This window comes from Corythoichthys intestinalis, chromosome 14 (assembly GCF_030265065.1).
Source record: "Corythoichthys intestinalis isolate RoL2023-P3 chromosome 14, ASM3026506v1, whole genome shotgun sequence".
Taxonomy (NCBI): domain Eukaryota; kingdom Metazoa; phylum Chordata; class Actinopteri; order Syngnathiformes; family Syngnathidae; genus Corythoichthys; species Corythoichthys intestinalis.
In genome coordinates this window covers 53025354-53042999 of record NC_080408.1, presented here as the reverse complement: position 1 = coordinate 53042999, position 17646 = coordinate 53025354, and the positions used below count along the sequence as shown (strand labels likewise).

Below are 17646 nucleotides of genomic sequence, written 5' to 3'. Positions count from 1 at the left end.
ATATTAAAAAAAAATTATATATATATTTTTCAAGATATTTTCAAAAGATTACTTAAATAGCTGTTTGGAAAGACTTTAGATCACCACAGTGTACAGTCATCCCTTGTTTTTCGCGGTTAATGGGGACCAGAACCCGCCGCGATAAGTGAAAAACCGCGAAGTAGCCCACCCCCCCATTTAAAAATTTTTTTTGTGTGTGTGTTTTTTGTGCCCAATGTATTTATTCAGATTTAGCATTGGAAAGAGATACATACAGGTTGACCCAAAAAAAAGTTTACACTCAGTTGACTGCTTGTTTAAAAGCCATTGAAACATATCTAAATAGGTTGTCATGCTTGGGTGATTCATTAAGGTCACTCAATGCAGCTGGTAATCTCTCGTCTCTACAATTCCTGTGCTTCTGCTGAAAATGAAGAAAACTTTAGCTGTACCTGAATTGCTGCGTGCCGGTCTGACACCTACTGAGATTGCAGCAAATCTGAGAATATCCAGATGTGCAGTCTACAAAGTTAAAAAGAAGCTGAAAGATATTGGAACAGCCTCACGAAAACCTGGGTCTGGAAGTGCCGATCTGTGCGGACCAAAAAGTTGATTGACAAGGTGATATGTGACCACCCCAGAGTCCAGATCTCAATCCCCTGGATTATAGCATATGGGCAACTGTGGAGGACAGTGCCTGTAAGAAGCCACAAACTTCTGTGGCAGCCTTGGAGAGGTCCATTGTTAGATCTTGGGAAAAGATGACAGCATCCTACATAAAGAAGCGTTCCGCAGGCGCCTGGAGGCTGTTGTGACACTTAAGGGAGGACACTAGAGCTGAAACGAGTACTCGAGCAACTCGAGTAACTCGAGTTTAAAAACTGATCCGAGTAATTTTATTCACCTCGAGTAATCGTTTATTTTGACAGCTCTAAGCATCACGTTTTGCTCGGACTACTTTTAATGCGGGACAACGCGCTGTCACGTGCGGAGAGGAAGAAGGGAAGAAAAAAAAAAACTTACTGCAGCTGACAGCCGTCACAAACGACGCCGACGTTGCCAAATACTAGCCTGCACGATGCTACGTTGGTAACAGCTAGCGTCTGATGCGTCTCATAAAGATCACATGTATGTTGAACTAGATGTGCAATGACACTCGGCCGCGTCTGGGCAGCGTTATTAAACAGCCACCATCTTAAAGCAGTACAGCGCTAAGCGCTAATAAAGAGCGCTAAGCGCTAATAAATAAGATTAACGTTACTGTCGCTACTAGCTCACGTAAAGTTAGCCCTGCGGAGGACTAGGTTTCAATTAATTATGACCACTGTCGTTGCGTGGCTAACGTGTCTTACATACAGGCTTTAACATAAAATAGCATTGTGGAGTGATGAGGGTGTAAAATAAAAACTTTAATCATGCTAACTATCAATTTTAGCTCAGTAGTCATTGCTGGATAAAACACCAAGTAGCACTGGTCCCTAATGTGCTCCAGTACAGCCTGTATCATACATTTATTTTGAACACTGCAAAAACTCAAAATCCTATCAGGACTTACAGTTTAGACTAACTTAAAACTTAACTAGAACTTAAAAATGGCTTGACACAAAGAGAAATTCAATTGAAACATGTGGGGAAAAAATCCTAACTTTTAAGTGATGTGTTTTATCAAGCGTAACGGCATTTTTAGGTTATATATATATATATTAGAGCAGGGCGGTAAACCGAAAATTTACCGTTACCGAAATTCTTCACGATGACCGACGTAATTTTGACCATGTCGGTAAATTTGGTAATTTAATAAAAGAAGAAAATATAGTCTTTTCATCCCGCTTTGACTCTGTGTTGTTCGGCTATGTTCATTCCCCTTTAAGAAAGCAGACAGTGTGCTTACGTTTGGAGTCACATGGTTTTCAGGAAGCCAATCAAACAGAAGCCCGGTAGGCTAACGCTAGCAGCTAACGCTAGTGGCTAACGCTACAAGTAAACGGGATGAAGTCGGGCTTAAGTTGGCTTTCACCCGACATTAAGTAAACTTTTGATGGGTTCCAGATAGGGATGGAAAAACCGAGGCTTTCTGAAACAATGAACCACTTTTAAGACAATTGCCCTAAATTGAATCACTGTTTGACACACTGCAAGAGCCCCATCTACTGGATAAACAGTGCACGTTTTTTTTAAAAAGCAAAGCAGTATTTGTAATACACGACAGTGCTAGTCTTGTAAGTGGCTCGTCCTAGATGACGGGGAGTAACTATGTATTGTTTATTTTTTGTAAAAATTACAGTACAGTAAGCACAGTGCTTGGGAACAGGAATATTACTTATTGCATACTGTAAAGATTTCCAAAATCATAAGATGTAAATAATTGAGCCGAATAAAAGAAAGGAAAGGTTTGTGAAACATTTTATTTTTTAATTAAGTATAATTTCTGGGGGGCGGGTGGATGTGTCGTATTTGTATCTATTCTAAATATCTAAACGTATGCCACTATCTAGTGTATAACAATGCGGAATGAATTTAATGAAATTCAAGTGATGATATTTTTCAAGTCATACAAGCTGTTATAAATGTTCACACAAGAATTCTTATTGTTTACAAGATTTTTTTTTAATACTTAATGTTTAGACTGCATGTGCAATTGTTAAATTGAAAGCTGGTAAATAAATTTAATGAGAAACTTAATTTGTATTCCATGCATTGATTCAAATTTTCAAATTATATAACAGTTTGCATGGGCGAATTTATCGTCATTTATCGTTATCGAGGTAAATCTGCTCAATTTATCGTGATACGTACTTAAGGCCATATCGCCCAGCCCTAATATATATATATTTAAAATAAGATCTAAAAGTTTTTTGAGTGAAAGCAGTGAATGTCTTTTTTAATTCTAGCTACAATATACATCGAAAATAAAGACATTGATTGACTGAAAATGGTTCAAGATTAGATGAAATGTCTTGTTTTCTCATGTATATTTATAATTGCTCTTCACCTAAAAATATATGTGTTTTATCTGATTACTCGATTAATCGATAGAATTTTCAGTCGATTACTCGATTACTAAAATATTCGATAGCTGCAGCCCTAGAGGACACATTGAAAAATAGAGGGTACTGTACATGTTCTTTACAATAATGTATAATTTGTGATTCAATTCTAATTGTAAGCTGAATAAACATGGCATTTAAGTTGTATTATGGCAGTGTAAACTTTTTTTTGGGTCACCGTGTATAAGACATGTTTTTTTCTCACCCCCCCAACCCCCCCCCAAAGTGATTTAAAAATGTATATAAATAAATGGTTTTTAAGCACTTCAAATTTCATAATTATGATAAGTTTTAAACATAACTGTCCAACCAAATCATTTTTGAACAAGAATAAAGTACTGTAGCAGATAAATGCTTGGCTTTATTAAATGCTTCTGTTTATCTACTTTAGCTGTGACCGTTGAAGTGACATGTAGACATTTCAAACTCCTCATGATCACTTCTGGCATTTAAATGTCTCCAACGTCCCCACAGTATACACATTCATTCCAGCGCGGCTTCCTTGCAACTGTTTAACAAGTTAAACGATGATTGACAGATGCCCGTGTGAAGTCTGCTTCTATGGCCAGATCAAAGCCATTGTTGTGCCGCAGTGACTGAGAGGATCAAAAGGCTGGGAGAGGGAGGGTAGGAGGCTGTGCGCAGACCAGAAAGTGAGGCGTATGTGGATAAAAAAAAAGAAAAACTATCGCACGTGCTTGCGATGGGACTATTGCGCACACGCACATCGCGATGGCGATGTTTAAACGATATATCGTTCAGGCTTAATAGGCATTTTTCTCCAATTCATACATTGCGTTTTTTTTTTTTTTTTTTTAAGAGGTCCCAATATTTGAATTTTTTTCCGACATTGGCCGATTAACAAACAATGAAAGAAGCCTCCGCTGACTGATGGTAGGATCCTGGAAGCACTCCGAGCAGCTTGAAAGCAGGCTTTTACGGGAAGCTTCAGGCTTGTCTGTTTTGTAAATATTGTAAGATTTATATTTTTATTCGGGCTGTCAAAATTATCGCGGTAACGGGCGTCAATTTTTTAAATTAATCACGTTAAAATATTTGACCCAATTAACACATGCACTGAATGACCCGCTCGCGCATTGCCTCAAAGAGATTACAATGACGCCGTTTATGGACATTAAGTGTGAAGAGAATGCCACCGGCCGCTTGGGGGCACCTAATGTTATTCCTTCTAAAAGTGGGAGAATTAGTAGTTGTGAGACGTTTATGCTGGTGGATTGGACATATTTCTGTAAGCTTTCTTTTAGTGGCAACTGTCACATATTAATGTTTCAGCCATTAATGTTTCATCATCTTGCATGTGTACTGTTTCAGCTAGTAATGTTTCATCATATTGCTTCACACTCATGCATCACAAAGCCCTTTATTATGTCATAAAGAATAACTGAGAACATTATATAAGCCTCGAGCAGACAACATCCAGTGTCAGGTCGTCAGCGATTCAACATATGCTTGCATGTCAACTCACCATTGCCGCTTGACCTGATAGTTTTCCCTTGCCTGTCAGCATCAATAAAATCTTGTGTCTGCGATACGCAACTGGGTCCTCAGTCCCCTTCATGACAGTACGACCTGACCAAAATGGAACCAGCGTATCAACCCTCTGACCTGGACCGTCTTCACCAAACGGAAGAGGAGGTCTCCCGGATGTCTGGTGACATCGCATCGTTAATCCAGATCGGCAACAAACACCAGCAACAACTCCAGCGACAGCAAGATCAACTGAATCAGGTGATCCAAACTCTCACCAAACTTGCAACTCCATCGTCACCACAATCCAATGGTCTGGTTCCAGAAGCCCCAGTTCCGGTAAATCCAGCCTTGGCTATTGACGCTCCCGAGCCCAAGATTGGAAACCCCGAACGCTTTAACGGCGATCCAACTCAGGTACGAGCCTTTCTGACAAGTTGAAAAGTCCAATTTTCCCTGCAACCCCGGACCTTTTCAACCGAAGGGGCCAAAGTGGGATACGCCATCACCCACTGGACTGGTCGGGGTCGGCTTTGGGGAACAGCAGAATTTGAGAGGCAAACACCAGCTTGTAATAACTTCAATGACTTTGCCGATGAAATGATTAAAGTGTTCGACCCGGGCTTTTCTAACTCCGAGACATCCCGCGCCCTTTTGACCATACGTCAAGGCAATCAGTCAGTGTCGGAGTATTCGATTGAATTCCGAACTCTGGTGAGACGCAGCGACTGGAACATGAAAGCCGTGATCGACGCGTTCTATCACAGCCTGGCAGACTACATCAAAGATGAGCTCGTCTCCTATGATCTACCCAGCACCCTTGATGAAGCCATTGCCCTTGTAACCCGCATTGACCGTCGGATTCAGACCCGACGGCGAGAGAGGGGACGTCGGAACGGACCCTCTGCCTCCCAGCCTTTCCCCGTTGTTAATCGCAACCTGCCCAGCAAAAGCCAGAGCTCACCAGACGTCGGGGAGATTCGGGTGAGCTCAACGTGTCTTCTGTCTCCCCCCATTCGTAAACCCCTTCTCCAAATTCGCCTCCTGCTGACCGACACCACCCATCACTTGACCGCTCTCATCGACTCTGGAGCGGAGGCCAGCATCATGGATGTGGATCTGGCCCAGCAGCTCGGTATTCGGCGTCACCAACTTTCCCCATCCGTTCCTGCACGAGCTCTGGATGGACATCTACTCGGCACAGTGACCCACATCTCAGCCACGGTGACCATGCTTCTGTCCGGAAACCACCACGAGTCCATTCAGTTCCATCTGCTCCCCTCACCAGGTCAGTCTCCCATCCTTGGGTATCCGTGGCTGCGCCAGCACAACCCTAACATAGATTGGGAAACTGGAGTGGTACGAGAATGGGGCAGTAGATGCCACCAGACCTGCCTGAGGGAGGCGATCATACCCACCAACCCTGAATCTGTCAGTCCTGTTAACCCGGAATCCTGCCTAGTTTCCACGCTTACCTGGGACATTGAGGAGCAGGTTAAAGAAGCCATCCGGGATCAGCCTGGCCCCAGCGCCTGCCCCACTGATCGCCTCTTTGTACCTGATAATCTGAGGTCCCAGGTGATCCAGTGGGGCCACAACTCCCACCTGGCTTGCCACCCTGGGGTCACACGCACCATCCACCTGCTCTCCCAGCGATTCTGGTGGCCATCGTTAAGAACAGATGTCCAAGACTTCGTGAAGGCCTGCCCCACCTGTAGCCAGAACAAGACCACCAGCCGTTCTCCAGCCGGCTTGCTCCAACCCCTGCCAGTCCCCAAATGCCCTTGGACCCATATATCAATGGACTTTGTAACTGGACTCCCTCCTTCTGAAGGAAACACTGTCATTCTCACGGTCGTGGACAGGTTCAGCAAGATGGCCCACTTCATCCCGCTGCCAAGATTGCCCACTGCTAAGAAGACGGCACAGGTGGTTATGGAGCAGGTGTTCCGAATTCACGGACTACCGAGGGATGTCGTATCTGACCGGGGTCCGCAGTTTGCATCCTCTTTCAGGAAGGAGTTCTGCCGCCTCCTGGGAGCCACAGCAAGCCTCACGTCAGGCTATCAACCCCAGTCAAACGGCCAGTCGGAAAGGCTCAACCAAGAGCTTGAGACATCCCTCCGCTGCATGGCTTCACGAAACCCCCATTCCTGGACGCAACATCTGCTGTGGGTGGAATACGCTCACAACTCCCTTCCCAGCTCTGCCACTGGCCTGTCTCCCTTTCACACGGTCTTCGGCTATCAACCGCCCCTGTTCGCCAGTCCTGCCCTTCCGCCCAAGCCTGCGTACGGAGATGTCGCCGAATCTGGTCTCAAGCCCGTACTGCTCTTTTAAAGTCTGTTTCTGGTTATGCCATCAGAGCCAACTGACGGCGGACTGCAGCTCCTGCATACCAAGTGGGCCAGAAGGTATGGCTTTCTTCCCGGGATCTGCCACTCCAAGTGGAATCACCTAAACTGGCACCCAGGTTCGTTGGTCCGTTTCCCATCGAGAAGATCATCAGCCCATCAGCTATCCGACTCAAACTACCCAGGTCTATGAAGGTTCACCCAACCTTCCATGTCTCCAAAGTAAAGCCAGTCCATGAAAGTCCCCTGGTCCCCAATGCAGCACCACCTCCCCCTCCTCGCCTGGTGGACGGGGGTCCTGTCTACACAGTTTGCCGCATGCTCAAGTCATGCCGCCGGGGCAGGGGCCTCCAATATCTGGTGGACTGGGAAGGATATGGTCCTGAGGAGAGGATGTGGGTTCCAGCTGGGCGGATTGTAGATCGGACCCTCATATCAGACTTCCACCGCCTCCATCCGGACCAACCGTCCATGTGGCGGGGTCGACCTAGAGCGGCTTGCTCTCAGCCCATGCCTACATCTGACTCTGAACCCAACCCTGTGCCATCGGTACTTGATTCCTCCACTGGCGAGGAGGAGATAGAGCCAATGCCCTCGGTGGATGAGGCCGTGGACTCTGAGATTGAACCAATGCCCTCAGAGGATGAGGCCATGGACTCTGATTAGTAGCCCTCGGTGGGCTCAATCCTTGGGACTTCTGGAGCCGTCCCTTGAGAGGGGGGTTCTGTCACGTATTAATGTTTCAGCCATTAATGTTTCATCATCTTGCATGTGTACTGTTTCAGCTAGTAATGTTTCATCATATTGCTTCACACTCATGCATCACAAAGCCCTTTATTATGTCATAAAGAATAACTGAGAACACTATATAAGCCTAGAGCAGACAACATCCAGTGTCAGGTCGTCAGCGATTCAACATATGCTTGCATGTCAACTCACCATTGCCGCTTGACCTGATAGTTTTCCCTTGCCTGTCAACATCAATAAAATCTTGTGTCTGCGATACGCAACTGGGTCCTCCGTCCCCTTCATGACAGGCAATTATGTGTCTCGTTGTATTTTGGGTAAGATATGTTCAGAGATATATATGTTATAAAGGCGAGTGGACACAGGCGTTCTTTGGACTGCGCCGTTTATCGGCATAAGCTTTGGCAACTCCTTCACAACAAACATAAGTATCATTTAGTGAAAGCACAACAAAAATAATATTCCTATCTCTCCCCAAAAAAATAATGTTCACAAAAAGAAAAGCACTTCAGTCTGTAGTAATGAGGCCCTATTCTCACACAGTTAAACAACAATGCCAAGTGAACTGGCATTCCAATCAAAATAGCTATGCAAAATACACATAAAACTTCCTCAGACTTTGGTCACTCTATTCTTATTATTGTTATTTTTATTCTTATTATTATAATATTAACTCTACTTTTGATTGAAAATTTTACAAATTTTATTAAAACGCAAAATGAGGGGGTTTAATATAAAATTACTATAACTTGTAAATATAACATTTATCTTTTAAGAACTACAAGTCTTTCTATCCGTGGATCACTTCAACAGAAAGAATGTTAAAAATGCCATTTGTGGATTTATTGTTATAATAAACAAATACAGTACTTATGTACACTATGTTGTATGTATATATCCGTCTTGTGTCTTATCTTTCCATTCCAACAATAATTTACAGAAAAATATGGCATATTTTAGAGATGGTTTGAATTGCGATGAATTACAATTAATTAATTTTTAAGCTGTGATTAACTCGATTAAAAATTTGAATAGCTTGACAGCCCTAATTTTTATCTTTCATGAGAGAATATGCAATGTTGCTTTAGCCTTTTAGTGTTTACTGAGTGATCCTTTCACTGGCTAGGTTCATTCCGCAGGTCTTAATGCATAAATCCTATTTTTTGTCATGTTTTTTTGGCGTGCCGGTTCAGACTGCCTTTGTCCATTGAGCCCATTCATGTATCACGCATGCGCTCTAATTCACAGTCCAAGATGCGCTCAGAAAAGTGACCCGGATGCGCAGAAGCATCAAAACAAATTACACATGCTAGCTGTATGTCATTCCAGGGTGATCACATTTTGATTTTCAAAAAAAAGGTTACAAATAAGAGTCTTATATTCAAAGTTTATATGGCCTAAAAGAACGCATACACGCACACACATAAGCCTTGACGTGTGTGCGTGAAATGACATGGGTTCGTCAGTTTGCCCCGACTCGGCCATGTGACTCGGCCATGTATGCAATAATGAAATAATTGCTCATTTGGCGCACAGAATGAAAATCGAAAATTGTCAAGCTTATCCTTTTCTTCATTTTATTTTTTTATGACTGTGGTCAAGCCCGCTTCGTGCTTAAAAGCAAGAGTTCAAGCTAGAAGCTAATGCACAGCTACATCGCTGCCATCCTACCTGCTGCTTTCGCTCTTAGCTGACAACATTGCTGCATGAATTCCGATTTGGGAGACTTGACAGTTCAGACCGCCAGCCACATTCTGGAAAAATGTGGCCCAGATCGGATTTGAACCACATACGAAAGTGACCCAGATCGGATTTGAAATGGTCCACTTCTATGCGACTTATTGCATTCAGACCGTCAAGGTAATGCCCCACTCGAGTCGGAAAAACACGAAAAAATTGGATTCGTGCATTATGACCTGCAGTATGAACCTAGCCTAAATGTAACTTGTAGTGTTTGCATTAGCTTTATCATGGCGAGCATCCTCTTAAACTCTCACTTGTTCACATATCGTCGTGACGTCCTGGTGAGTTTAATTATTTGAAAATGTACTGTTCATGCTGAGTGTGTGTAATCATAAAAAAGTTCTGCGTTTGTTGGTTTTGTAGCACCAGACTGAATCCTTTAAGTCTCAGGTCGTCGTTGTAAATGGGAAGCTTTTGAAGCAATTCTTTAAAATTTGCTTTTCATAAATTATGTGCTTAAAAAAATGTGTATCGGCCTCGTAATTCGGCTTTGGGTATCAGCAATCGGCTGAATTTTTTTTTTAGATATCGGCATTTTAAAATCCCATATCGGTTGACCTCTTATATATGTTATACCAGTGTTTTTCAACCTTTTCTGTATCACTGCACGTTATTACATTGGAAAAAATCTCGCAGCACACCACAAGCAAGCAAAAATATTCCAAAATTACTTTCTGAACAGTATATTTAATTATAAAACAATTTCTCAGTATTTATACTTACTCAGTGTGAAACCTATGTCTGTTTAGTTTAATACAAAGCCAATATCCTGGCAGGAATCTTCAAAGTTCAGCTTTATTGTCAAGTATGCATATAACAGCTCTCAGTCTGTTTTTATTTTTAATTGCAGTTAGGCTTGAAAAGCTCAGTTATCAGACAGGAGGACTTTAGCAATGTCTTTAACCACATTAGGGCTGAGCATCTTGCTGTCAATGACTTTGCAACAGGTAGTATTAATGTCCCTGCCACAGTGTGAGACTTTTTGGATTTAAAAAGTTCAGCAACAAGCTAACTGGCTTTGAGGGCTTTCGCATTTACCTTTGTACTTCTTCTCAAAAAAGTTGCCTGTTTCTCTGTTTTCACAAAGGCGAACAAAATGGTCCATAGTTTGAAGCGACGGGTGGTTCATTTGGAGATGATGTTTAAGCTTGCTTGGCACCATGGAGCTGTGGGCTCGTGTCACGTTCAAGAACTGCTCGGATTTCTAGCCATCAGCCACATTGCTGTCGACAATGTGTTGGAATAAAATGGGGAGGATCGATGGTCGTCACATATGGAGAAAATAGAAAGGACATTTCCGTGGATATCGACAAGTCTAATTAAATTGACGAGTCTAATTAAATGATGTACAGTGGATGTGCCGGGTTCCACATTGTCGCGGACAACAAGGTGGCTGATGGCTAGAAATCTGAGCAGTTTTTGAACCCAACATGATCAATGACTCGCTCATTTGCACCCGACAGAGAACTTTCTACCTACTCCTTCCTTCCTACTGCAACTCCGCCCGATGAAAAAAAATGCGATATTTGATCATTTCTCGCGGCACACCTGCGGCACACCGGTTGAAAAACACTGTGTTATTACGGTACGTTGTCCGCAACCTTATCATACGTCGGCAACTTGAGTTGTCAACATGACGCCATCTCCTGGTTATTCGCAGTACTAGAGGTCAGCGAGAACATGCAGAGATGGGGAAGTGTAAATTTAATCAAAATTGGATGTTAGATGCAAGAGCGTAGGTTCGGTCGAAATATTGGTAGGGATGATATAACAGCATAACCTCCATGTACACTTTTTGCTTGAGATGGGACATTAATAGGACCAAGTAGATTGGGTGAACGGTGGTCAGGGCTACACTTCTCACCAATGTGAACCAAATTAATCTATAGGATAAATTATTAATGCACAATAAAGCAATACAAATTTATTCAACTTTGACACTGCAAATTTATAACGTCTTAATCTGATAATTTTTCTTAATCGAATAATTTTCTCCATCTTGTTCTGAGTGTTAAAGGCTGGTTAACAGATTAATGCATCAGATTCTTCCACTTGCTTTAAGTAAATATTACTACAGTATTTGTTCTTATTAAGGCCATACAACTGCAAGTTGGTCATTTTTCACCTAAATCAAGAAAAAAAAAATGCTTTCAAACATGTTTTGAACAATATCTATTCTTGAATTAAGAACATTTCTGACAAGTTTTTTAAAGCTTATTTTCAGTTAGGTATTTTTCTCATTTCAAGAAATCTGAGTAAAATTTAGCAGATATAGCAGCACTAGCAGATAAATTCACATGTTTCTAGTAGATTTACATTGAAAACAAGGGAAGTTTTTTTGTTTTGTTTTTTTGGGTTTTGCAGTGCATATGTATTGATTTCGGTGGTACACCGTTTGATTAAACCTTTGTCTTTAAAAACTACTAAAGAAACATTTTGAAAACTTCCAGAGTAAGTGTCTGGATTTTATAAGCAAATTTAAAATTCAATATTTAAACATAGAGGTGGGTAGAGTAGCCAAAACTTTTACTCAAGTAAGAGTACCGTTACTTCAAAATAATATTACTGAGTAAAAGTAGTCATCCAAAAAATTTACTGAACTACAAGTAAAAAAGTATACAGTGAAAAGAATACTCAAGTAAGAGTAACATTTTGAGTAACAAAAATAAAAGTAGTCATCCAAAAAAATGTACTGAAGTACAAGTAAAAAAGTATGCAGTGAAAAGAATACTTAAGTAAGAGTAACATTTTGAGTAACTGCTTATTTTTGTTTGATTTTTTTTTTTTAACAATGGTATATGAATTGTTGTTGTAATGATACTGGACAATAACACATTACATAACCACGTTAAGCCAAAGAAATACAAAAAAAACCAAAAATCATTGAATTCCAATGACAGAAAAAAAAAAAACATAAATGAGGCATTATTCGTCCAAAGAGCATGAGTCCCCTCTGGTGGAGAAAACAGTTCCTAGTTTTAACAGTGAAGAGTTCCTTCATTATTACTATTTGGAAATCAAAATGACCATATATCTGGTTTTCCTTGGTCAATCAGTGCCAACTAAAAATTTGGATAGAGGTTGAAATCCGCACTTTCGAGTCATGTTGAAAGCAGCGCTCAATACTTCATTTTTACGGTGCTAAAGACCACATGATTGAGCAGGCTGGCGTGAAGCTAGAACGGCAAGCTTGCCTCTGATTAGTATACTGGAGTCGTGATTATTTTGGTGACGTCTCATTGGGGAAATCGGTAGAACTACTTGCTACTACTACAGCTGTTACAGCTTGTCGGCATCGCTGGCAAAAACAATCAAATTAATGTATTAATCTCTTGTTTATTTAGCACCTTTGGATAACTGAGGGTCCAACTGAATGTAAAAAAAGTGCTTATTCATCACCATCAGGGTGAAAAATTTCACAGAACACCGGCTGTGAACACGTGTGTGAATGTGTGTGTTGGGGGGGAGGGGGAAGTGGTCAAGTCATCAGCCAATCAAATTTGCGTTTGAGGGGGGGGAAATGGGCTAGCACATTCAGCAAGTGAAGAGGGGTCAATGTAAGTCTGAACATATTGGAAGTATAGTAATTCACTTAATAATGGTAGGGTTAATTCTATCCTTACAACATGGGAAGACAATTTGAATTACCTATATAATTGAAGTCATTACGCAAATAAGGTTGCGTAAAAGTTGGTGGGGACAATTTAAGCATCCTGAAAAGTTGGTAGTGATATGTCCCTACTGTCCCTATGCAAACCTATGCCCCTGGTTAGACAGTTTATTTAAGAGATGTTTGGCCTCTAATGAAAATAACAATAGTGCCCGGTCTTGCAAAGAGACTTTTTCGTTAGGGACAATTGGGGTCAAAGCCGTCGAGTTGCACATGACAGGAGAAAAAGACCAGCGGTCTGTTGCAGCAGCTCTGTGCTTACAGTGAAATAAAATTTGTTTTTGTTTTTCTTTTAATCAGAAATGGCTTAAATTATGTTTTTAACATCTTAAAAGGCATTAAATCTGACTTTTAAAACGGAACAAGAACCTTGCCCTAAACTGGCGCGGTGTAGTCATCATCATTAAGTAAAAACGGTCATGTGATTGATGACGTCAGAAGCTCAGTCACGTGACAGCTGTCGTCTTGATACAAGCTTTCATTGGAAACACGGACGTTCATTCGGGTGGCACGGGCTTCGGAGCTTCACTTTTGTTTGCTCTGGACACATTTTTGATGTATGGTATGCTTTGCATGGAAAAATCCCGAAATGCGTCCAGAGAAAGGCTCACTGCTACTACCAGCGCCACAGTGAGTGAACGCACTACTATTCTTTGTGGGGTTTTTTTTGTTTTTTTTAACAGTGTGAAGGAGATAGCACCTTTTCTCGTAGTCACCGTCTGACTGTTTGCATTATCCTAACACACGTAATATAATCAATCAGGAAATAGTATCTTTCATCGTATTTACTGTTTGTATTACTCTAACACACCCAATATAAAATAAATGGCACTTATACCATAGTTGAAGGAAAACAAGCAGAATATAGGGCATGCCTTCTTATCACGGAAGCCCAACGTATGTGTCATGCAACTGACTGAGCAAGATTGACTCTGACATCTACAATCCCGCGTCTGCACTAACAACTTTCGCAATCAGTTCTCCCGGACAGTCCAAAGCAAACGGCAGGACGTCCTGTCCCAACACAAGAAACACTGGAGAATGGATATCCAACTGATAACACGAGTGACAAGACTCCAAGAGCCCCTTTGGCGCTGAGGTGGCAAAATCCACAACCCTTGTTGCCCTGACAACAGTAAATCCTGGATCCTCCTGTCCAATCCACAAACAGACAATGATCCTAAACAACGCCCAAACACACCCTTCTTCATGCCCACGGCCGCCCTGCGAGAGCCTTCAAAAGACTGAATGTTTAACGAAGCATTGTCATTTTTTTCTTGGGAACCTTTTGTTGACTTGTGACCTTGGATCCTCGCCTGGGTCCCTTTGTGCTGTATGATCGCTGTCAACCTGAATAAATTGTCAACTTGTGCTTTGAAGCCTTTTTCCAGCTGTCAAAATGGAGTCAGAACAACGGGGTTAAGACTAAGGTGAATGCACGGAGTTTGGCCTTTTGGCCGGGTTGTCCGGTTCTTGCAAGCCCAGTTTGCTGGAGCTGCGCCAGCATGGGTCCAGCAGGTTCGGGTGCCGTGATTTCGGCAGTCTGGCTGAAAGGTCAGATTCCTTCAAGTGCAACTAATTTTCTGACTGTACGATGAACTTTGCTAAGCAACCAATCAGATGTTAGAAACTTGACAAATAGTCATTACACCATCGGGGGAACGAGAGTGCAACAATGAAATAAATAAATAATGAAGTATAAATTAAAATAATTATTGAAATAAATGTTGAAATAAGTAATACAAATACATGATGGAATAAATAATTATTGAAATATGTTCAGATTAAAATCAAAATACATGTTGAAATATGTTTGAATCAAAGTTAACATATTGAGATAAATCGAAGTGAAATAAAAAACTGAAAAAAAAAATACATTTTATAAAATGGCGAAATAAATAAGTATTGAAAAATGTTCCGATTAAAGTCAAAATACATGTTGAAATATGTTTGAATCAAAACTTAGCAGGTTGAAATAAATCAAACTGAAATGATATTGTGATAAACAATTGAAAAAAAAAAAAAGGAAATAATTTTTTTAAATGACTGAATAAATGAGTATTGAAATATTTTATATAGAAACTAAAATAATGTTGAAACATGTTGAGATAAATTGTAAGATATAAAATGGAAATTAAATGATATTGCAATAAAAATGGAAATATTTAAAAATTGATATAAATGATGGAATAAGTATTGGAATCAATATGTTTGAATTAAAAAAATCCCCTCTGTTAGTCATCACCTTTTCGTGGTGGAGGGGTTTGTGTGGCCCAATGATCCTAGGAGCTATCTAGTGATTTATGTCTCTGGCGATGTCACCCATGGCAAACAGGTCCTAGGTGAGGGACCAGACAAAGCATGACTCCAAAGACCCCTTATGATGATAAAACTCAAATGGAGACAGTTTTCCCTTGCCTGGACACGGGTTACCGGGGCCCCACTCTGGAGCCAGGCCTGGAGGTAGGGCTCGAAGGCAAGCGTCCTGTGGCCGGGCCCAAAAGGCAACGTGGGTCCCCCTTCCCATGGACTCACCACCTGTGGGAAAGGCCAAAGGGGTCGGGTGCTTAGGGAGTTGGGCGGCATCCAAAGGCGGTTGGCCTTAGCAGTTTGACACCCAGCGAGCTAACTCATGGGACGTGGAATGTCACCTCTCTGGTAGGGATGGAGCCCGAGCTGGTGTGTGAGGCAGAGAAGTTTCGACTAGATATAGTCGGACTCTCCTCTACACACAGTTTGAGTTCTGGTACCAATCCTAGGGGTACCCTCTTCCACTCTGGAGTTGCCCACGGTGAGAGGCGCCGAGCAGGTGAGGGCACACTTATTGCCCCCCGGCTTGGCGCCTGTACCAGTGGGTAGCCTCCCTCCACCTTCGGGTGGGGGGAAGGGTCCTGACTGTTGTTTGTGCTTACGCACCAAACAGCAGCTCAGAGTACCCACCCTTTTTGGAGTCCTTGGAGGGTGTGCTGGAGAGCGCTCCCTCTGGGGACTCCCTCGTTCTTCTAGGGGACTTCAACGCTCACGTGGGCAATGACAGTGAGACCTGGAGGGGCGTGATTGGGAGGGGTCTTGTTCAGAAGTGAGGGTAGGAGGACGCGGGACATCGACAGGTGGATCGCTGCAGTGATGCGTACTCTGCATCAGTCCGTAGTGGTGAAGAAGGAGCTGGGCCGATAGGCGAAGCTCTCGATTTACCAGTCGATCTACGTTCCTGCCCTCACCTATGCTCATGAGCTGTGGGACATGACCGAAAGGACCAGATCCCGGATACAGGCGGCCGAAAGGAGTTTCCTCTGCAGGGTGTCCGGGCTCTTCCTTACAGATACGGTATGAAGCTCGGTCCTCCGGGAGGGACTCTGTAACGAGCCGCTACTCCTCCATGTTGAGAGGAGTCAGTTGAGGTGGCTCGGTCATCTGGTTCGGATGCCTCCTGGACGCCTCCGTGGTTCTGGGCATGTCCCACCGGCGTGAGGACAACCCAGGACACGCTGGAGAGACGATGTCTCTCGGGTGGCCTGGGAACACCTTGGGATCCTGCCGTAGGAGCTGGTTGAAGTGGCTGGGGAGAGGGCAGTCTGGGCTTCCCTGCTAAAACTGCTGCCCCTGCGACCCGACCCTGGGTCAAGCGGCAGATGATGGATGGGTGGGTGGATGGATGGATGGATGAAAATTAAAATACATGATGAAATAAATGTTTAAATATTTTTTTAATGTTGAAATAAAATGGAAAAATATTGAAATGATTAAATATAATGGAAATAAGAATAAATATTTTTAATCCTTTAAATTAATAATGGAATAAACAAATACTGTATCGAAATCAAATTTGAGCCGAACGAATAAATATTTAGATAGAAGCATTTTAATGATGTTAAATGATTTATTTAATCTGAACTCCTGGTTCTCCATACGTTATAGGTTGTGTGTGGTTGGTGGGGGGGTTGTTGCGTGCGTGCGTGTGTGCATGCGTTCAACATAATTTAAACCTGAGGTCTCTTATGCAGCTGACTCTGTAATGCTTCCAACTCTGAAATCTACAGGGAACTCCACCCACCAACACACCCACATCTCTACACACCCGGTTTGTTGAAGCAATGACAAGATTATCGTGGATTATTGTTGTCAATTTTACCTGCCCACAAAGTTCTCCAACACGGAGCTTTTTCCTGCACTCTGGCCGCCCACCACCGCGATTTGCGGCAGGTCCAGGTTGCACGCCTGGCCAATGGAGCTGAATGCATCCTGGAGCTTGTTGACCAGCGGGATTAGCTCTTCCATGCCACGGTTTCCCATGGTGCTTTGGAGGGAGGGATCAGCGATCGGCAAAAGAGAGATGTAGATCAAGAGAGGCAGGGATAGAGAGGAAGAAGAGGGATGCGACGTTGCTATATTCGTCCAGGATACCGCGGTGCTTGTTAATGTGGTGAAGTCATTGCCCCGAGCCAAGTGAGCTTCGGACTGACTCTATGGAAGAGAGGATAGCTGGAAAAAAAAAAATCATAAATAAAAAAGAGAGAGGGATAGGTGTGGAAAACAAACCGGCAGGGACATATATGCGCACTTGCTTAACACCAATAACATCACCACCAACCCCCTCCCCCTTCCACGCACAACTGTC

The 17646-nt window shown here is 42.6% G+C and overlaps 1 protein-coding gene across 1 annotated transcript in view; it reads right to left on the bottom strand.

Annotated features, from left to right (window-relative positions):
- LOC130929732 (dynamin-3-like) overlaps positions 1 to 17646 on the bottom strand; it is a 161687-nt gene that overhangs the window by 143541 nt on the left and 500 nt on the right. Inside the window, exon 2 of the mRNA XM_057857156.1 lies at positions 17161 to 17510. Coding sequence (XP_057713139.1) covers positions 17161 to 17321 — 161 coding nt within the window. The 5' untranslated portion in view covers positions 17322 to 17510. The remainder of the gene's footprint in view (positions 1 to 17160; positions 17511 to 17646) is intronic.